This window comes from Brassica napus, chromosome C3 (genome assembly GCF_020379485.1).
Source record: "Brassica napus cultivar Da-Ae chromosome C3, Da-Ae, whole genome shotgun sequence".
Lineage (NCBI taxonomy): Eukaryota > Viridiplantae > Streptophyta > Magnoliopsida > Brassicales > Brassicaceae > Brassica > Brassica napus.
In genome coordinates, this window is record NC_063446.1 from 61,277,002 (window position 1) to 61,300,376 (window position 23,375).

The 23,375-nt window shown below is 31.9% G+C and overlaps 2 protein-coding genes and 1 pseudogene across 2 annotated transcripts; 1 reads left to right on the plus strand and 2 right to left on the minus strand.

Annotated features, from left to right (window-relative positions):
• The first annotated feature begins 2,766 nt into the window (after window positions 1-2,766).
• On the plus strand, window positions 2,767-3,287 carry LOC125584427. Its single transcript, XM_048752886.1, has one exon. The coding sequence runs from the start codon at window positions 2,767-2,769 to the stop codon at window positions 3,133-3,135; it is 369 nt and encodes a 122-aa protein (XP_048608843.1). The 3' UTR covers window positions 3,136-3,287.
• A 208-nt stretch (window positions 3,288-3,495) lies between these two features.
• LOC106386106 lies at window positions 3,496-5,015 on the minus strand (annotated as a pseudogene).
• Window positions 5,016-7,390: 2,375 nt separating this feature from the next.
• Window positions 7,391-9,169, minus strand: LOC106384665 (probable methyltransferase TCM_000336). The gene is made up of 4 exons (XM_048752884.1): window positions 8,955-9,169; window positions 8,457-8,870; window positions 8,117-8,389; window positions 7,391-7,794 (listed from the first exon to the last, which is right to left on the minus strand). The coding sequence occupies exons 1-4, from the start codon at window positions 9,018-9,020 to the stop codon at window positions 7,456-7,458; spliced, it is 1,092 nt and encodes a 363-aa protein (XP_048608841.1). The 5' UTR covers window positions 9,021-9,169; the 3' UTR covers window positions 7,391-7,455.
• Window positions 9,170-23,375: the final 14,206 nt, after the last annotated feature.

The following is a 23,375-nucleotide window of genomic DNA, read 5'->3' on the forward strand; positions in this document are numbered from 1 at the left end:
ACCACACATGAGATTCGAAATCTAGTGAGAGAGTGACAAATTTGATAAAGTGGTGGAGGTTGGGGACAAAGAAAGTGAGATGAGAACTTGTGGGTCTAAATGACATAACCTACCATGTGGCCATGTCCTTATGAACATGACATGAGGAGTCTCTAAGTTAGTCGTTTCTGTGTCTTTCTCTTTTTTTTTTTTTTTTGCCCTTCAAGTTTTGAGAGGATCTTTTATTGTATCACAGTATCAATCATCCAACCTTGTCTTTTTTTCTTCAAATAATTTTACTTAAAGAAAGAGTGTTTCTTAAGTTATATATGGGGAGAATGTGGGGGAATGTGAATTATGAATGATGAATCTTAACTTGCAAATGAATAGAAACAATGGTTTTAATCATGAGCATGAGTAATATCATTCTCATGTCTTGTTGTGAATCTGTACGTGATCCTTGTGGCATAATATTAGTACCATTTGTCAATCTTTAAATTACACCAAATTTTTTATTCCTTTTATTATTACAGAGATCATTAACAAGAAAATTATATAGAATCTCTATGAATGTATTTGAACCATTATACTACTTAATTTAATAGAAAATTCAGTGACAGGGACACAAAAAAAAAATATAAAGAAGAAAGGGGTTAAAGATAAGTGATAGGAAGGTGGGCGACACCATTGCTTTCGATCTAAGTGTTTGGTCCCTATACATTTCTTTCTTTTTTTCTTTTATATTTTCCAATATATATACTCCCTCTGTTTTTTTTAAAATGGATGTTCTAGAAAAATACTTTGTTTCCAAAAGATGTATTTTTCATGTTTTCAAAGCATATTTTGTCAACTAATAATGAAAAATTGTGTGTTTCAAAAATATTAATTACCTTTCTTTTAATCCTATTGGTTTAAAAATATAAGAAATATAAAGTTACAAAAAACTATGCATTAATAACTAAGTTTTAATATGATTTCTTAATAAATGTGAAAATCCTAGAACATTCATCTTAAAAAAACAGAGGGAGTATTATCTATACTCGGTGATATAATTCAAGAGAATCAATACTATTTTGGAAACATTCTTCATCCGGTAGGTGATTGGGAGATTCTTCATCTTGAAACATTGTAATTTCCGAGAGTTATGTGAGAATAAAATAGCACAGTGTAAAGTTGTAAAACCGTTGAATTAAAAAAATTGAAAAATTTCTAAAGCAAAAACTATACTTTTTAAGTAAAAGAAGTTGTCGAAGTTATATAGTAAACAGCCACTAGTCCATGAAACCTTCTTATCACATTGCTAGCGCTTTTATGATATAGCCAGCTTGCAATCTAGTGTAGTAGTATCAACTTATGCCTTACCTTCCATATGTTCTCATAAACTTAGTGGGTTTTTTCTGGCGTACAAAGTTGCATTTTATGGAAATTATATTTGTCCTAAAATCTTCTACTCTTATATTGAATAATAACTTAATTATTCAGTCTATGAAAATCATTAGAAGAGTTTCGTCTTCTGGTTATTAAATTAGTGATGAAGTTCCTTGGATATGCATTTCTCTGCGGGGAATTGGTCCTACACCATTCTTGTTTCAGTCGAACACTGGTCACGTCCGTTTCTATGGTTCTTTTGGTGGAAATCCATCATCAAGAAGCTCGTAATGAAATTACATGAACCAGATCTTGTCTTTTTCTTTTGTTGTGAAACATCAGCAGCTATTAAAAGAGCTTACAGGAAAGCAACGTACACTTTGTGCTCATCCAGACAAATTACAGCAAAGAGGTGCAAACATTCACCCGAAATATATCTGCTAAAAATGTCTTTGATCTTCATAAGGTAACTTACACGCATATCTCATGTTTGTAACACTTCAAACAAAATTGTGTTAATGTTTCTAAATTTGTAGGAGGCTTGGAACAGATTCAACTCAGGAGAAAGGTAGAGCCTTGGTTTATTGACTTCGACCTTGGTATATATCAATCATATGATTTTCTTAAAAAAAAGGAAAAGTATTTTTTACAAAAAAAAAGGAAAAGTCGCGCTAGTTAAATAGTCAAGTTCTATAAAAATGTTATCTAGAACCATTAGGACGATTTCTTGAAAAAAGTAATTCATTTATTTGACTAATTATTGAACAACAAAATCGTGTTATTTTCAGATGCTAATTATGTTAATGTAATATAAACCGAGTCTCGTGGAAGTTCATTGATGGTGATCAGGTCAAGGATTGCGTTTCGATAGATTTGAAAAGTCAAAGAACCTCAAGGAGTCCATCCCTCTTATCATTCAATTTCTATTAACTAAAACATATAAAAATATTTGGACTTTTCGAACTGGCAGCCAAACTCTGACCATTTCTACGTTCAAATTAAATACTCCATCAGTTTCGTTATAAATAACCTTTTAGGTTTCGGCACACGGATTAATGAAATAATTAATTTTGTACATTTTCTATAAAAAATATTAGTACCTATACACCTAACCATATTTCAACCAATAGAAAAATAAATTTTGCATAAAATTAATAAATTCTGCATTGAAAATCGAAAACTTCACTTATTTTGTAATGAAAAAAATTCTTTAAAACGACACTTAATATGAAACGGAAAGAGTAGGAAACAACCATAAAAACTCATCATATCTCCATATATAACAACACAGATGAACCTTTTGCCCATTACAAGTTCACAACAACAAAAAAGCAACTACTAAACCTTCTCTTCACTTCCTCTCTTTACATCATCTTGTAGACTTCTCTACATTTCACAGTTAATTAAGACAATCAAGAGATGCAAATGCTAAGAAGCTTTAGCACTAGGACAAGAAGCCGTCGTGGAGCCTACGAGCGAGTAAGTGATGATTCAACTTTCAGCTTACTCGGAGCCAAGCTAAGAAGATCGACAAGTGTTCCTTACTACGCTCCATCTATAAAGCTTGGTGCCGGTGGTGCTCCAACCATCCTCGAGGAAATTCCTCGTCAAAAATCCAAGAAAGTCAAACCAACAAGCAAATTTAGCCACCCTATCTTTAGCTTTTTATACGGAAAGAAGAAGAAGTCAACGACTAGGAAGCCTGAGTTTTCTAGGTATCTTGAGTATTTGAAAGAAGGTGGCATGTGGGATGCTAGATCTAATGCTCCTGTTATTTATTACAAGTAGATAATGAATATATGGGAAATGAAAATCAAGAAAGTTTTAAGTCTTCGTTTAGTTCAAATGAGTTTATATCTTTAAATTTGTGATGATATTTGTATATTATAATTATCGATTCATTCATTTGATTTATAAGAATACAAATATTGGAAGCAAAATTGTATGTTTCTGGGAACACTAAAAGTTTCAAAAGCAAACACTAGACGAGCCTGAAAGCCAAACGTCAAACAGTTTTGGTTTGACTATAAAAAAGGTTTAAAAATTTTTTTGGTTTTACTATAGATGATGTCCAGTCTAACGGTGCCGTTTAGTGGAAGTCTGAATAGTAATCTCCCTTTGGTTACGTGGAAAGGGAGGGCTCTCTTCTTCGATTGTCAATGTTTCAGAGCTTCCTTCTCAGGACAACAAAAAATGTGATGTGTTTTATGTCTTCCTTAGCAACCTCCTCGTCAATTATTCTACCATATGTATCAAACAGCTTGTCCAAAATCTCTTCTCCGAAGTGTGAAGCAAGCATTGACTCTTGAACCGCTCTTATCGTCTTTGCAACCGCCTTGCCGTAACTGATACCATCCTCGTTGCCCCACTCCATGTCTACTTCCAACATATCTAACTTCTCTAATTCAAAAGACCCTTCTTTGTTCACTTCACCTTCTATCTCAGCAGCACTTGGGGCGTAAAAGTGCAGCTCGTAAGAATCCAGCTTCTCTTCCTCAATTTCTCCCTACAATTAAATGGAAACAGTTACATGGTTTCTAAATAACATCCATCGTCGTGAAATCAGAAGATCATATATATACATAATATATATACTTGTGAGACAAGATCTGCTATGGCTTCTGCGAGAAGTTCCCATAAGAAAGAGTTTCCTCTACCAACATGTTCAGGACCTTCTCTTCCGAGTATTATGAGAACCATTCTGCCTGCAGCAACCACCTCTTTTGATCGAGACCGGAGGAACATGGAGAAATCTTCCTTGAACTGGACTTGCCTTGATCGTCATACAAACCTGGAGGAATCTGCAAATAAAAAAAATGAAGAAAATACTCAGTATATATATACATATATGTTTACATTTGAAGGGACAATTCTTACCAAGATTGGTATTGAGATTTAGGAGGCCATAAATATTTTTAAGATAAATAACCAAACTATTTAATATTGTTTTTTTTTTTTTTTTGCTAAAAAACTATTTAATATAGTTTAAGAGCCATAAAATGTATATATTATCTTTTAAAAATTTAGAGGCCAAAAAAACGAATGTTTCACTAGGTTTTGACTAGGACATGCATATCACTCTGTTCACCTTGGAAAGCCAGTGTAAGCTGAAAGAGGCATATATGAAGTGGATGGTATTTTCAGGGAATAGCCTTCCATAAAATGATCCAGGGAAGGCTGCAATGAAAACTGAAGGGGAATCATCATTCTTGGTATCTCTCTTGAGCTCTATGTGAAAGTCAGGCAAGGACTTGAATATAGAGTTGAAGTCATTTCGGGGGAGATCGTTAAGGGAGACACTGAATTCCGGCAAGGGCTCATTTGCTATCTAACGGTGGTGAGCAACTATGACGGCTTTGATGATGTCTCTAATGGTGGAAAGAGTATTTGGTCCTGAAGAACATCCCAAGTCAGCTATTCCTAGACTCTTGGGTCTTGTCTCTTTGTAGAGTTGTTGCAGTGTCTTTACTATTATGTCTTTTGCCCGATCATAGGCTTTCTTCTGCAAATATCAAAACAACAAAAAGGGTAACTATAGGAGTAAAAATTACAAGGGAAGTGAAGATATTTATGATATCAAGAACCTGGAAGGAAGAGTTTCTTGCATAACTAGTTTTCCCAACTCCTCCTGTCATGTGAAACTCTCTTTGTAGATCCATCTTATCCATCACAATGACAACAAATAAAACTATTTCTTGGGTTAGGGTTTGTTCTTTTGGTGATAGAGTTTGCTTTTCTTAAAGGAGTAAGATTTGGCCCGACACCTCAATCTTTTTCTTAAAGGAGTATTATTTCCTAAAGGCGGGGTATAATATTTATAGGACCCATGAAAAATAAAAATTCACACTTCACATAAATTAGCAATATATTTAATGAATCCAGAGCCTTATTCACCTCGTTAGTTGGAGTTGCAGTACTCTTTGCCATGATAGTGAGTGTATTCTTTATAAGTTGTCAAAATAATTGGTGTTTCGAAACTTAGTAACTAAGGAGACTTTATTCTTGTTCCACAAAAATATATTTTAAGGTATTTTTGTATACTTTTGAAAAACATTGATTATGAATATTTGAAGTGATTAAATTTTATCGGTGGATAGTTATTGAAAAATGTATTGAAAAGTAAATTGTAGATTTATTTGTAAACATTTATTATTTTTTTAATAAACGTGAAAATTTTAGAAGATCTTAATTTCGGAAACAGAGAGAGTACTATATAGTTTAAGGAAGACATAGCGAATATATGAGGTGGCTCTGTGATAGACTGAATATTTGGATCAATTCCCAATTTTCCACGAGAAGCAAGAAAACATGTGAATACTATAACTAAGTGACTTAACAATGTACACATGGCTTTCATGCACCAATCTCACAATTTGCATTTTTTTTAAGGTTGGAACCCAAATTTCTTGATGTAAAAGTATTAATGAATTAAGGGAGTTTCCACGCACTATTAATATGATGCGATCATACTGTTGAACATTTATCCTGGAGCAAATGTCGATTTTATGGAAACACTTTGTTGTGGACCAACAATAGACTGTGGACACTTTTGCCCTTAATGACATTTGATACGTGGACGGACGATGCGTGGACGGATTAGAATAAATGTAAAGATTCCAGAAGCTTCATCAGAGCAAACTCCACAATAGATGAGCTTAAGGACACAACCCCAACAAAAATGTTTGTTTGTGGACTGGGACGAGAAAATTTTGATTATGTTGTGGATATAAACGCTAACATATCCAAGAATAAAGAACAAGAGAGAGATCTTAAATTTGTGGATAGAGAATTGAAACTTGATGTGGTGGATAAAACAGTGACTCAAACACTAAACATAAATAAAAAAAATGTAACATATTGAAAGGCTACGATATAGATGTCAATGTGTCTATAGTCTCAAGGATGAACAAATTAATAACTTCAAATCAATAACGGCCACATACATGTCTAGGGAAAAAATTAAGCTGGAGTGATGAAAACAAAGCTAAACAAACCAAAAAGTTAAAACGAGTCAGCTCCTCTTCCTAAACCCCCGGTCAAAACGAATCAACTCCTCTTCCCGGTGAGCCACGCCATGGATTCCGAGCTCAACATCATCGTGGATGAGCTCGGTGAAGATGCAGTGGTTCGAGCTTGTCACAGTCCTCCACCATGAGATATGTAGTATACTGAATTTTGAATTTTAATCATAATTTTACTCGTTCACAAATAGTCGTCCATGTTTACCCATCCATGCTTACTTGTCCACGCTTATCTTTCCACACCTATCCACATATGTCCTCTATGCTTATATTATACATGTAGTCATTTACGTCTTTCAAACATCCACATTTCACTTATCCATAACACAATCATTGGATACGTGTACAAGTATAGATTTTAAAATATAACAAAAAAATATATCAAAGTGGATATCAAATTATAGAGAATAAAAAAATATAATTTATTATATCAACAAAATTTGTTATATGTATTTTTAATTTAAAATAAACAAAAACAAATTATTAAAAGTAGACTAAATAATAATAAAGAAACAGACACACTCTCTTTCATCTAACCTAAGAAATACTTCTTCTTTTTTTCTCATTAAGAGTAAATCTGTCAATTTTCTCTGCAAATTCCATGAAAAAGTGTATTGCAAATACATCGTGACTTTGGATGTAATTGAAAAGTGATAAAGTGTTGATGTAAGAAATCCGTTATAAAATACGTCTAGCATAAGAGAGAAAATAGCCAAGCGCTAGGCATCCCTCGTCTTCTTCCTATATGAACGCTCCTGGGCTCGTAAAGCCTATTGTAATGTATATGGACACTTCTGGGCTCATAAATGTTATGGTGTCGAATCTAGTGTATTCATATAGTTTCATAATGACAGAGAATTAGGTTTTAAGAGTTAGATGAAAAGTTTTAAGCAAAAAAAAAGATTTTAACAGAAAAGTAGTGCAGTTTGATTGATTCTATATCTACGCATGGAAAATGCTACATCAAGTGGAAATGAACAATGATAGATTTCAATGGATTTGGTTCATCTGTTTTCTTGATAGTTGATACTCTAGTTTTATAATCATATATTTAATATTTGCTACACATATCTATATATGTTTTATTTCATTGTTTCCTTCTCAAGACAACAACAAATGTGATGGGTCTTATGTCTTCCTTAGCCAACTCCTCGTCAAACATTCTACCATAAGTATCAAACAGCTTGTTCAAAATCTCTTCTCCGAAGTGTGGAGCAAGCATTGACTCTTGGACCGCTCTTATCGTCTTTGCAGCCAGCTCACTGGAACTCATGCCATCCTCGTTGTCTTTCTTTTCCACTTCCATTATCTCTAACTTTTCTAATTCGAAAGACCCTTCATTGTTCACTTCACCTTCTATCTCAGCAGCACTCGCAGCGTAAAACTGCGTCTCGTAAGAATCGAGCTTCTCCTCCTCAGTTTCTCCCTACAGTAAATGGTTTCTAAATCAAAATCCATCTATGTTGAATCAGCATATTATATACATAAATATACTTTATATATTTCAGAATTATGCATATCTTAAAATTTCGCACATATTCATAAAATATTTTAAATTTTGGTTAAAACATACAAATTTTGTGATTATCCATAATTTTAAACCATTAAGAATTTAAGTACAATTATTTTTTGTAGTTAAAATTAATTGATTGTTGATAAAAATGTATTAAAATACAGATGTGTGTTTTTTGAAATACTTTTTCTTTAAATCAATGCATGTTATAAAATGGAGGGAGTAATATATATACCTGTGCGACAAGATCTGCTATGGCTCTTGCCAGAATTTCCCAGGTGAAAGACATTCCTCTATCAACATGATCAGGACCTTCTCTTTCGAGTATTATGAGCACCATTCTGCCTGCAGCAACCACCTCTTTTGATCGAGACCGGAGAAACATGGAGAAGTCTTCCTTGAACTGGCTGTAGTAAGCTTTGGAAACAGCTTCAGGGCTCGAGGAGCAGATGTTAATACAACCTTTGTTTATGGACTTGCCTTGATGGTCAAACAAACCTGGAGGAACCTGCAATGAAAAAGAAACAATGTATATACATATCTCAGCTACCATTTTTATAGATAACTCTGTTCACCTTGGAAAGCCAGTGTAAGCTGAAAGAGGAATAGATGAAGTGGATGGTTTTCTCAGGGAAGAGCCTTCCATAGAATGATCCAGGACAAGCTGCAATGAAAATTGCAGGGCAAACATCATTCTTGGTACCTCTCTTGAGCTCCATGTGAAAGTCAGGCAAGGTCTTGAATATAGAGTTGAAGTCATTTTGAGGGAGATCATTAAGGAAGATGCTGAATTCCGGCAAGGGCTGGTTTGGTAACTCACGGTGGTGAGCAATTTCCACGGTTTTGATTATGTCTCTAATGGTGGAAAGAGTGTTTGGTCCTGAAGAACATCCTAGGTCAGCTATTCCTAAACTCTTGGGTCTTGTCTCTTTGTAGAGTTGTTGCACTGTCTCTAGTGTTATGTGCTTTGCATTATCAGAGGATTTTTTCTGCAAATATCAAAACAACAAAAAGGGTAATTACAAGTCAAGATTATATATGAAGCAAGTGAAGATAATTGAAATATCAAGAACCTGGACGGAAGAGTTTCTGGCATAGCCTGTCATGTGAAACTCTCTTTCTAGTTCCCTCTTCTCCATCACAATGACAAAAAGAACACGAAAACTATTTTCTTGGATGAGGGAGTAATCTTTTTGTTAGAATTTGTCGTCTTTTAATGGAGTAATCTTTGGCATGTCACATCAATATTCCAGTACCCATACTTCTTGTTTTGCGAGGATATTGTGTGGGTTTCATAAGGCCACCATTATCGCGGTTTCCAAAAGAGGTTTCTGCATGATTTAAGTGTGTGGGACCCCACTTGTTTTTAAAAGAACTGTTTCCAAAGTCGTGAGTGAAGGATCGGTTTTGGACCAGTTTTTGTATTTTTTGCGAACCCCAGCGAAGCGTGGTAGTCCGCGATTGGTTCAATTTTTTTTTTTTAAGGACAAAAAAAAATCAAAAAAAAAAAATTTAAAGACCCCATATCGATATCATGCGATAATCATGCTGTAAGATCCATACATAATTGTTAATAGATGGAAAATCTTTTGTGGTTGAAAGTAGAGATGGGAATTTGAGTTAATACATGCAGGCCCGCTTCCTTAGACCCACCGCCTTCTATCGGTCGACTGATTTAAATATTCCCGAGGTGTGGATTAATTTGGCAGATTCAGGTTGATCAAATTTGAGTTGTGCATACCGGTTAATCCGCATCCTTTATATACTAAAACACAAGTCACACGACCAATCCTTTTATGACACATGGCACATGTTTTAATAAATCCAAAAATCAAAATGATAAAACATCTCTTTGATCGTAAATATTTCTGTAACTGCCAAGAAATTCAAATTCCTATTTTTTCTCAAAACTATCACACGATAGCACATTCAACAATGAACTATATAACTTCCCATCATCTTGACTGTCTCATCTTATATATTCCTATCAACTGTTTGTTATAATTTCTGGGTCTTCTTCTTTATCGTTTTTATTTTGTCTTAGTGCTGCAAAGCACAGTGACAAAAGTTTATGATTATTTATAGCCCTGGACATTCGGGTATTCGGTTCGGTTTCGGGTAGAAACCATTCGGTTCCGGGTATTTCGGATAAATCATTCTTATACCCAAAGGGTATTTATTCGGTTTCGGTTCGGTTTCGGTCGGTTTCGGTTCGGTTTCAGGTACCCATTTAATAAATGAATCAAATATATATATACAAAATATATGAGTTAATATGTTAATCTAAGTGGTCTAGTGGTTACACACTTGCATATTTGTCAATCCAACTAGAATTCGAATCAATAAAGTGCTAGTTTTATAAGTATTTATTGAATTTTAATATAAAAATACCATATATACATATAATATATGTATAATATTAGAGAGTACATAAAAGATAACATGGTTTGGTGATAACAATGTTCTCACTCTTCATGTTCGAGTGGGTTGATGACATTTTACCTTATATTAGAAAGTGGATACTTGTTTTTCGGATATTCGGGTACCCGTCGGTTTTCGGTTCGGTTCCGGTTATTCGGATATAGAAATTTAAGAACTATTCGGATATTTGAGAGTTTCGGTTCGGTTTCGGTTTCGGGTAATTTGATTCGGTTCCGGTTCGGTATTTCGGTTCCGGTTTTTTTGCCTAGGGCTAATTATTTACTTCAAATTCATCTTCTCTGTTCTAAAAAGTATTCTATTTACTTGAAATTCATCTTCTCCATCCCTAATAATCACGCCTATGTTAATCTCTTGGAGACATAGATTTCGTCTCTTTCTCATTCAAATTTACAAGGAAGGACTGATGCGTTAAACGGTTAAAGCAACGAGTTCAACAAAGAGAATCTGTTCTTTTTTTTTTAGCATTGGTTTTATTTGACACTAAATTGTTTTGCTTTAACTATTTGATTTCTAATTTTTGAGGAAGTGTTTGTCTTTGGGAGAGAAGCTTTCAAGAGAGTTCATGGACTCTGAACTTTTAACGTGCAATTGATAGGTAACCCACAATTTTTGTGGAAATTTACATGATCTTTTTTTGAGTAAACTTTGTAAATATTATATTCACTATAAAACAAAAAATGAAGTAAATCAGAAAAACTTCAAACTAATATTTGAATCCACTAAAGTAACTAAAATCAAAGAAAATTTTAAAACTAATATAATATAATTTTATGTGTCATGGTTAATCAGTAATAAGTGTCGATGGTTTTTTAATGTATACACATTACTCATGATAAAACAGAGTTATTTTATACCTACAATTTTAGTTATATATAACTGAAACATGGTCTTGCAAGCGAAAATATACCCGTACGAAGTACTGGATCAATACTAGTCCCCCTATATATTAAATGAGAAGTCATTTTAGTGAATTTTGGTGACGTGTCGCTCATAGGTGATATTTCAAGAAATTGTTATAATTTGATTGGTCGATTGTTCCTAATTTTTATTTATTAAATTTATATCTAAAAATTTAAGGTAAGTCTAAAATCATTTAACATCACTTGCCATATAATCTAAAGAATATTACAAATAACAATTTATGGAAACTAATTCTCGAAATTATAGAAAGATTAATAATGTTTTATTTATTACTTTTAATATTTTTAAACTATAAAATATAATGAAAAAAATTTTATATAAGATAATTATAATAGTTTTATACTCTACTTGATGAACTGTACGTATTCGAATATAATTATATAATAACTATTTTAAATATTACAAAATCCAAACATGTTTATTAATATTATTTTTAAATTATTTATCGTTGTTTAAAGAATAAATTTATCAGAATTTTAAAATAATTTATAAAATGTTATAAATTATTTATAAAAAATATAAACCTACTATATATTGATTGAGAAGTCACATAAGTGATTTTTTATTACGTGTCGATCATAAATGAACTCTTCAAACTGTTATAATTTGATTGGCCGATGATTTTTAATTTTATTTATTATAATTATATCTAAAAGGAAAGGATAATTCAATTACCACTTTCTAAAATAATCTACATAATTTTAGAAATAGTTATTTATGGTAACTAATTGTTGAGACTATGAAAGAGTAATAATGTGATCAAATTTTTTATATATTTAAAAATTCCATAAAATAAGAAACAAAAATGTTTATTTGAATTGATATAATGATTTTATATTCGTATAGAAAGCCTTATATTTGTATATAAAGTATCATAATAACTATTAATGTCTAATAAATTCCATGCATGCTTTATAAATCATTTATATAAATAAATTTTTAAAATTAATTATATTGTAGACATGGATCTTTAAAATGTAATTTACATTGATGTTTTAATTAATTGTAACGTTTATAATAACTTACCTTAATTTTCTATTACTTGGGCAAGTTGCTAATATTTATTGCATTGTTTAAATGTAATTTACCTTATTGTTTTTAATAACTTACCTAAGTAATCTTAATGTTTATAATTTTTTGTCCGTTTATTTATAACTTTACCATTTTTTGAATTCCCCTATTACTTGCGCAAGTTGATAATAGTTAATGCATTCTAATTTGTTAGCTCGCTTCTAATAATTTACCATTTTTGAATATGGATTACTTGCGCAAGTTGATATTGTGTTTGTTGCATTTCACCTTATGGCAATATAATTTTAATTTCTTACTTGATAAAAGTCATTTCGAAAACGTCATTTATTATGTAAAATATCCCCTAATAAATGTTTAACGTGGAAGGTAGACTATATATATAACTGAGACACCAAATGTCAAACGTCTTACAATACAACTATTCTCTTTTCCTAACAATTTTTAAAAACCCGTCTAAAGATACATGGCGTATTGAAGTACGGATTCTTCGCTTGTGGAGAAATTATAACAAAGAATCCGGCAACACCATCGAAATAGCATTTGTTTTTATTACTACATTTTTCAATACTCAGAATCGTCATATATTATATTTACTTTACAATGAACAATATTTTTTTTATAGTGTTTCATAACTACTTATTCTGCTTTCCGTCATCGTTTATATACTAAAACACAAGTCACACGACCAATCCTTTTATGACACATGGCACATGTTTTAATAAATCCAAAAATCAAAATGATAAAACATCTCTTTGATCGTAAATATTTCTGTAACTGCCAAAAAATTCAAATTCCTATTTTTTCTCAAAACTATCACACGACAGCACGTTCAACAATGAACTATATAACTTCCCATCATCTTGACAGTCTCATCTTATATATTCCTATCAACTGTTTGTTATAATTTCTGGGTCTTCTTCTTTATCGTTTTTATTTTGTCTTAGTGCTGCAAAGCACATTGACAAAAGTTTATGATTATTTATAGCCCTGGGCATTCGGGTATTCGGTTCGGTTTCGGGTAGAAACCATTCGGTTCAGGGTATATCGGATAAATTATTCTTATACCCAATGGGTACTTAGGAGATTTCGGTTCGGTTTCGGTTCGGTTTCGGTCGGTTTCGGTTCGGTTTCAGGTACCCATTTAATAAATGAATCAAATATATATATACAAAATATATGAGTTAATATGTTAATCTAAGTGGTCTAGTGGTTACACACTTGGATATTTGTCAATCCAACTAGAATTCGAATCAATAAAGTGCTAGTTTTATAAGTATTTATTGAATTTTAATATAAAAATACCATATATACATAATATATGTATAATATTAGAGAGTAAATAAAAGATAACATGGTTTGGTGATAACAATGTTCTCACTCTTCATGTTCGAGTGGGGTTGATGACATTTTACCTTATATTAGAAAGTGGATAATTGTTTTTCGGATATTCGGGTACCCGTTCGGTTTTCGGTTCGGTTCCGGTTATTCGGATATAGAAATTTAAGAACTATTCGGATATTTGAGAGTTTCGGTTCGGTTTCGGTTTCGGGTAATTTGATTCGGTTCCGGTTCGGTATTTCGGTTCCGGTTTTTTTGCAGGGCTAATTATTTACTTCAAATTCATCTTCTCTATTCTAAAAAGTATTCTATTTACTTGAAATTCATCTTCTCCATCCCTAATAATCACGCCTATGTTAATCTCTTGGAGACATAGATTTCGTCTCTTTCTCATTCAAATTTACAAGGAAGGACTGATGCTTAAACGGTTAAAGCAACGAGTTCAACAAAGAGAATCTGTTTTTTTTTTTTTAGCATTGGTTTTATTTGACACTAAATTGTTTTGCTTTAACTATTTGATTTCTAATTTTTGAGGAACTGTTTGTCTTTGGGAGAGAAGCTTTCAAGAGAGTTCATGGACTCTGAACTTTTAACGTGCAATTGATAGGTAACCCACAATTTTTGTGGAAATTTACATGATCTTTTTTTAGTAAACTTTGTAAATATTATATTCACTATAAAACAAAAAATGAAGTAAATCAGAAAAACTTCAAACTAATATTTGAATTCACTAAAGTAACTAAAATCAAAGAAAATTTTAAAACTAATATAATTTAATTTTATGTGTCATGGTTAATCAGTAATAAGTGTCGATGGTTTTTTAGTGTATACACATTACTCATGATAAAACAGAGTTATTTTATACCTGCAATTTTAGTTATATATAACTGAAACATGGTCTTGCAAGCGAAAGTATACCCGTACGAAGTACTGGATCAATACTAGTCCCCCTATATATTAAATGAGAAGTCATTTTAGTGAATTTTGGTGACGTGTCGCTCATAGGTGAAATTTCAAGAAATTGTTATAATTTGATTGGTCGATTGTTCTTAATTTTTATTTATTTAATTTATATCTAAAAATTTAAGGTAAGTCTAAAATCATTTAACATCACTTGCCATGTAATCTAAAGAATATTACAAATAACAATTTATGGAAACTAATTCTCGAAATTATAGAAAGATTAATAATGTTTTATTTATTACTTTTAATATTTTTAAACTATAAAATATAATGAACAAAAATTTATATAAGATAATTATAATAGTTTTATACTCTACTTGATGAACTGTACGTATTCGAATATAATTATATAATAACTATTTTAAATATTACAAAATCCAAACATGTTTATTAATATTATTTTTAAATTATTTATCGTTGTTTAAAGAATAAATTTATCAGAATTTTAAAATAATTTATAAAATGTTATAAATTATTTATAAAAAATATAAACCTACTATATATTGATTGAGAAGTCACATAAGTGATTTTTTATTACGTGTCGATTATAAATGAACTCTTCAAACTGTTTTAATTTGATTGGCCGATGATTTTTAATTTTATTTATTATAATTATATCTAAAAGGAAAGGATAATTCAATTACCACTTTCTAAAATAATCTACATAATTTTAGAAATAGTTATTTATGGTAACTAATTGTTGAGACTATGAAAGAGTAATAATGTGATCAATTTTTTTATATATTTATAAATTACATAAAATAAGAAACAAAAATGTTTATTTGAATTGATATAATGATTTTATATTCGTATAGAAAGCCTTATATTTGTATATAAAGTATCATAATAACTATTAATGTCTAATAAATTCCATGCATGCTTTATAAATCATTTATATAAATAAATTTTTAAAATTAATTATATTGTAGACATGGATCTTTAAAATGTAATTTACATTGATGTTTTAATTAATTGTAACGTTTATAATAACTTACCTTAATTTTCTATTACTTGGGCAAGTTGCTAATATTTATTGCATTGTTTCAATGTAATTTACCTTATTGTTTTTAATAACTTACCTAAGTAACCTTAATGTTTATAATTTTTTGTCTGTTTATTTATAACTTTACCATTTTTTGAATTCCCCTATTACTTGCGCAAGTTGATAATAGATAATGCATTCTAATTTGTTAGCTCGCTTCTAGTAATTTGCCATTTTTGAACATGGATTACTTGCGCAAGTTGATATTGTGTTTGTTGCATTTCACCTTATGGCAATATAATTTTAATTTCTTACTTGATAAAAATCATTTCGAAAACGTCATTTATTATGTAAAATATCTCCTAATAAATGTCTAACGTGGAAGGTAGACTATATATAACTGAGACCCCAAATGTCTAACGTCTTACAATACAACTATTCTCTTTTCCTAACAATTTTTAAAAACCCGTCTAAAGATACATGGCGTATTGAAGTACGGATTCTTCGCTTGTGGAGAAATTATAACAAAGAATCCGACAACACCATCGAAATGGTATTTGTTTTTATTACTACATTTTTCAAAACTCAGAATCGTCATATATTATATTTACTTTACAATGAACAATATTTTTTTATAGTGTTTCATAACTACTTATTCTGCTTTCCGTCATCCTTTATATACTAAAACACAAGTCACACGACCAATCCTTTTATGACACATGGCACATGTTTTAATAAATCCAAAAATCAAAATGATAAAACATCTCTTTGATCGTAAATATTTCTGTAACTGCCAAGAAATTCAAATTCCTATTTTTTCTCAAAACTATCACACGATAGCACGTTCCACAATGAACTATATAACTTCCCATCATCTTGACTGTCTCATCTTATATATTCCTATCAACTGTTTGTTATAATTTCTGGGTCTTCTTCTTTATCGTTTTTATTTTGTCTTAGTGCTGCAAAGCACAGTGACAAAAGTTTATGATTATTTATAGCCCTGGGCATTCGGGTATTCGGTTCGATTTCGGGTAAAAACCATTCGGTTCCGGGTATATCGGATAAATCATTCTTATACCCAATGGGTACTTAGGAGATTTCGGTTCGGTTTCGGTTCGGTTTCGGTCGGTTTCGGTTCGGTTTCAGGTACCCATTTAATAAATGAATCAAATATATATATACAAAATATATGAGTTAATATGTTAATCTAAGTGGTCTAGTGGTTACACACTTGCATATTTGTCAATCCAACTAGAATTCGAATCAATAAAGTGCAAATTTTATAAGTATTTATTGAATTTTAATATAAAAATACCATATATATATAATATATGTATAATATTAGAGAGTACATAAAAGATAACATGGTTTGGTGATAACAATGTTCTCACTCTTCATGTTCGAGTGGGGTTGATGACATTTTACCTTATATTAGAAAGTGGATACTTGTTTTTCGGATATTCAGGTATCCGTTCGGTTTTCGGTTCGGTTCCGGTTATTCGGATATAGAAATTTAAGAACTATTCGGATATTTGAGAGTTTCGGTTCGGTTTCGGGTAATTTGATTCGGTTCCGGTTCGGTATTTCGGTTCCGGTTTTTTTGCCCAGGGCTAATTATTTACTTCAAATTCATCTTCTCTGTTCTAAAAAGTATTCTATTTACTTGAAATTCATCTTCTCCATCCCTAATAATCACGCCTATGTTAATCTCTTGGAGACATAGATTTCGTCTCTTTCTCATTCAAATTTACAAGGAAGGACTGATGCGTTAAACGGTTAAAGCAACGAGTTCAACAAAGAGAATCTGTTCTTTTTTTTTCAGCATTGGTTTTATTTGACACTAAATTGTTTTGCTTTAACTATTTGATTTCTAATTTTTGAGGAAGTGTTTGTCTTTGGGAGAGAAGCTTTCAAGAGAGTTCATGGACTCTGAACTTTTAACGTGCAATTGATAGGTAACCCACAATTTTTGTGGAAATTTACATGATCTTTTTTTGAGTAAACTTTGTAAATATTATATTCACTATAAAACAAAAAATGAAGTAAATCAGAAAAACTTCAAACTAATATTTGAATCCACTAAAGTAACTAAAATCAAAGAAAATTTTAAAACTAATATAATATAATTTTATGTGTCATGGTTAATCAGTAATAAGTGTCGATGGTTTTTTAATGTATACACATTACTCATGATAAAACAGAGTTATTTTATACCTGCAATTTTAGTTATATATAACTGAAACATGGTCTTGCAAGCGAAAATATACCCGTACGAAGTACTGGATCAATACTAGTCCCCCTATATATTAAATGAAAAGTCATTTTAGTGAATTTTGGTGACGTGTCGCTCATAGGTGGAATTTCAAGAAATTGCTATAATTTGATTGGTCGATTGTTCTTAATTTTTATTTATTTAATTTATATCTAAAAATTTAAGCTAAGTCTAAAATCATTTAACATCACTTGCCATATAATCTAAAGAATATTACAAATAAAAATTTATGGAAACTAATTCTCGAAATTATAGAAAGATTAATAATGTTTTATTTATTACTTTTAATATTTTTAAACTATAAAATATAATGAACAAAAATTTATATAAGATAATTATAATAGTTTTATACTCTACTAGATGAACGGTACGTATTCGAATATAATTATATAATAACTATTTTAAATATTACAAAATCCAAACATGTTTATTAATATTATTTTTAAATTATTTATCGTTGTTTAAAGAATAAATTTATCAGAATTTTAAAATAATTTATAAAATGTTATAAATTATTTATAAAAAATATAAACCTACTATATATTGATTGAGAAGTCACATAAGTGATTTTTTATTACGTGTCGATCATAAATGAACTCTTCAAACTATTATAATTTGATTGGCCGATGATTTTTAATTTTATTTATTATAATTATATCTAAAAGGAAAGGATAATTCAATTATCACTTTCTAAAATAATCTACATAATTTTAGAAATAGTATTTATGGTAACTAATTGTTGAGACTATTAAAGAGTAATAATGTGATCAAATTTTTTATATATTTATAAATTACATAAAATAAGAAACAAAAATGTTTATTTGAATTGATATAATGATTTTATATTCGTATAGAAAGCCTTATATTTGCATATAAAGTATCATAATAACTATTAATGTCTAATAAATTCCATGCATGCTTTATAAATCATTTATATAAATAAATTTTTAAAATTAATTATATTGTAGACATGGATCTTTAAAATGTAATTTACATTGATGTTTTAATTAATTGTAACGTTTATAATAACTTACCTTAATTTTCTATTACTTGGGCAAGTTGCTAATATTTATTGCATTGTTTAAATGTAATTTACCTTATTGTTTTTAATAACTTACCTAAGTAACCTTAATGTTTATAATTTTTTGTCTGTTTATTTATAACTTTACCATTTTTTGAATTCCCCTATTACTTGCGCAAGTTGATAATAGTTAATGCATTCTAATTTGTTAGCTCGCTTTTAATAATTTACCATTTTTGAATATGGATTACTTGCGCAAGTTGATATTATGTTTATTGCATTTCACCTTATGGCAATATAATTTTAATTTCTTACTTGATAAAAATCATTTCAAAAACGTCATTTATTATGTAAAATATCCCCTAATAAATGTTTAACGTGGAAGGTAGACTATATATATAACTGAGACCCCAAATGTCTAACGTCTTACAATACAACTATTCTCTTTTCCTAACAATTTTTAAAAACCCGTCTAAAGATACATGGCGTATTGAAGTACGGATTCTTCGCTTGTGGAGAAATTATAACAAAGAATCCGGCAACACCATCGAAATGGTATTTGTTTTTATTACTACATTTTTCAAAACTCAGAATCGTTATATATTATATTTACTTTACAATGAACAATATTTTTTTTTATAGTGTTTCATAACTACTTATTCTGCTTTCCGTCAACTCTTATAATTTATTTGTCTAACTCATAACTTTCATATATTCGATCAGGGACTAACACTACAAGAAAACACAGTTTTAGCAAGGAAATTTAACGAGGAAAACTATTCCTCGTGAAATTACGATGACTTAACGATGAAATTGCGAGGAAATAAAGTTTCCTCGTAATGGCCTTGTAAAATACCGAGTAAAGCTTTTCCTCGTAGAATCGTCGTAAGTTGACGTGGTTTTTCCGAGAAAAATGTGTTTCGTCGCAAATTCGTCGTAATTTTAGCATGATTTTTACGAGGAAATAACTTACGAGGAAAGAACGAGAAATCCACCAACTTAACACGTTTTTTTTGCCACCAACCTAATTTTTCGTCGTAAATTCCTAGCAAAATTCAACTACCAGATTCGAAAATTTTCTATATATATGGAGGTTTGAACATAATTTTAAGCACACCAACAAGAAAAAAAACGTGAAAAAAATGTCGGGCTTGGGAAATATTTTCGAGTTGCGGAGGTGGATGTATATGCATAGAGATGCTAACGGGAGAGTGACGAAAGAATATCTTGCTGGGTTGGAGCGTTTTATGCATCAAGCAGATTCTACACCGCTCGCCCAAGAAAGCGGTAAAATATTCTGTCCTTGTAGGAAATGTAACAATTCAAAGTTGGCAAATCGTGAAAATGTTTGGAAGCATTTAGTAAATAGAGGTTTCACGCCAAATTATTATATCTGGTTTCAACATGGAGAAGGTTATAGTTATGATCAGAATGAAGCTAGTAGTAGTAATAGCAACTTTCAAGAAGAACCGGTTGATCATCAATTGCATAATGCACATAGTTACCATCAGGAGGATCAGCCGATGGTAGATTATGATAGGGTTCATGATATGGTAACTGATGCATTCGTAGCTCATGATGATGAAGATGAAGAACCTAACATAGATTCAAAAAAGTTTTATGAAATGTTAGATGCGGCAAATCAACCACTTTACAGTGGTTGTAGAGAAGGTCTCTCTAAATTGTCATTGGCTGCTAGAATGATGAATATTAAAACTGATCACAATCTACCTGAAAGTTGCATGAACGAATGGGCAGATTTATTTAAAGAGTATTTGCCGGAAGACAATGAGTCTGCTGATTCTTATTATGAGATTCAGAAACTGGTTTATAGTCTTGGGTTGCCTTCGGAGATGATAGATGTTTGCATCGACAACTGCATGATCTACTGGGGAGATGATGAGAAGTTGGAAGAATGTCGATTCTGCAAGAAACCACGATTCAAGCCGCAAGGAAGGGGACGTAATAGGGTACCGTACCAAAGGATGTGGTACCTACCAATTACAGATAGATTGAAAAGATTGTACCAATCGGAGCAGACTGCTGGAAAGATGAGGTGGCATGCCGAGCATACTCAGACGGATGGTGAGATGACTCATCCATCAGATGCAAGAGCCTGGAAACATTTTAACAAAGTACATCCGAATTTCGCTAGCAATAGCCGGAATGTGTACCTCGGATTATGCACAGATGGATTTAGTCCATTTGGAATGTCAGGGAGACAATATTCATTGTGGCCTGTCTTTCTTACGCCATACAACCTGCCACCGGAGATGTGCATGCAACAGGAGTTTTTATTCTTGACCATATTAATACCCGGTCCGAAGCATCCAAAAAGGTCACTTGATGTTTTCCTACAACCACTGATAAAAGAGTTGAAGGATTTGTGGTCAACAGGGGTGAGGACGTATGACTGCTCAACGAAGAAGAATTTTACGATGCGAGCTATGCTTTTGTGGACCATAAGTGACTTTCCTGCCTATGGGATGTTGTCTGGATGGACTACACATGGGAGATTAGCTTGTCCATATTGTAATGGAACGACAGATGCATTTCAACTGAAGAATGGTAGAAAGACAAGTTGGTTCGATTGTCACCGTCGATTTCTTCCAGTTGGCCATCCGTACCGAAGAAACAAGAATTTGTTTAGGCACAAAAAGGTTGTGAGAGACACTCCTCCTCCATATCTAACTGGAGAACAAATTGAAGCGCAAATCGACTACTACGGAGCTAACGAAACAGTTCGCTGGGGTGGTAATTGGCATGTCCCTCGTAATATGCCTGATTCTTACGGTGTTCATCACAACTGGCACAAGAAGAGTATATTTTGGGAGTTACCATATTGGAAGGATCTTCTTCTGCGCCACAACCTTGATGTGATGCATATAGAGAAGAATTTCTTTGAGAACATCATGAATACAATATTGAATGTCCCAGGGAAGACAAAAGACAACATAAAATCGAGGTTGGACTTGCCGGATATTTGCTCAAGAAGTGAGTTACATATAAAAAGCAATGGCCAAGTTCCCGTTCCAATTTTTAGATTGTCTTCAGAAAAAAAGTCGGTTTTGTTCAATTGGGTGGCATCAGAAGTGAAGTTCCCTGATGGGTATGTTTCAAATCTTTCAAGATGTGTTGAAAAGGGTCAAAAGTTCTCCGGGATGAAGAGTCATGATTGTCATGTCTTTATGCAACGACTTCTGCCATTTGCATTTGCGGAGCTACTTCCAACAAACGTACATGAAGCACTTGCAGGTAGTTTACAATAGGACAATAATATTAAATTGGTTTAGTTTACAATAATAGTATTTGACTAACAATGTGTTTAATTGTTTTTGGAATAGGCATTGGAGCATTTTTCAGGGATTTGAGCACACGCACTCTTAAAGAAGAAGTCGTAGAACAGCTTCAGGAGAACATTCCTATCTTATTGTGCAACTTGGAGAAGATATTTCCTCCAGGCTTTTTTGACGTGATGGAGCATCTAGCTATCCACCTCCCATATGAGGCATTGCTTCGTGGACCGGTACATTACGGATGGATGTATCAGTACGAGCGAGCCATGAAATATTTGAAGGGAAAAGCAAAGAACCTCGCCAAAGTTGAAGGTTCTATAATTGCTGGAAGTTTGACAGAAGAAGTTTCTCACTTCACATCGTACTACTTTGCGTCAAAAGTACGTACCCGAAGAAGAGCTCCAAGAAGATATGATGATGGTGGCGTTGCGCCCACATATGCAGTTGTTGGTGTTCCAGAAATCTTTAGCCAGATTGGACGACTTGGTGGGAAATCAAAACAGGTTTGGTGGTCGAGTGAAGAAGACGCTCATAGTGCACACACCTATATTCTACTCAATTGCGAGGATCCATTGATGCGTTATTTTGAAAGGTAACTTAAATTGAGTATACATTATATAATTGAGAGAGATTAATTCATGTAAAATGTGAATTTACAGCATGTTTGTTTCACAAGTCAAAGAAACATTTCCTGGTATATCCACAAGTGACGTAGACAAAAGAAAAGATCAACACTTTGTTAAGTGGTTGAAGAATCAGGTATTAATCAAATACTTTTAAAATTTTCATACATGAATGATTTGTATTTCAACGTTCTTTTTATTTTTAAATAGGTTGATTATGACGACGATGCAGATTATCCTAAGTGGTTACACGAAGTAATTCAATCTCCACTTGTAAAGGTCACCACATCACAGATGTATTTCACACGAGGCTATACTTTTCACACATATGAGTATGGTAAACAGCGGGCAACCAGTAACTATGGAATTTGTGTGAAAGGAGAAACAGATTTCTACGGAATCTTGACGGAGATTATTGAAGTCGAATTCCCAGGGATATTGAAGCTAAAATGCGTCCTCTTCAAGTGTGAATGGTTCGACCCCGTCGTCAATAGAGGTGTTCGGTTGAACAAATTCGGTGTAGTAGATGTCAACGGTGGCCGGAGGTACAACAAATTCGAGCCCTTCATCTTAGCTTCACAAGCAGACCAAGTTAGCTTCC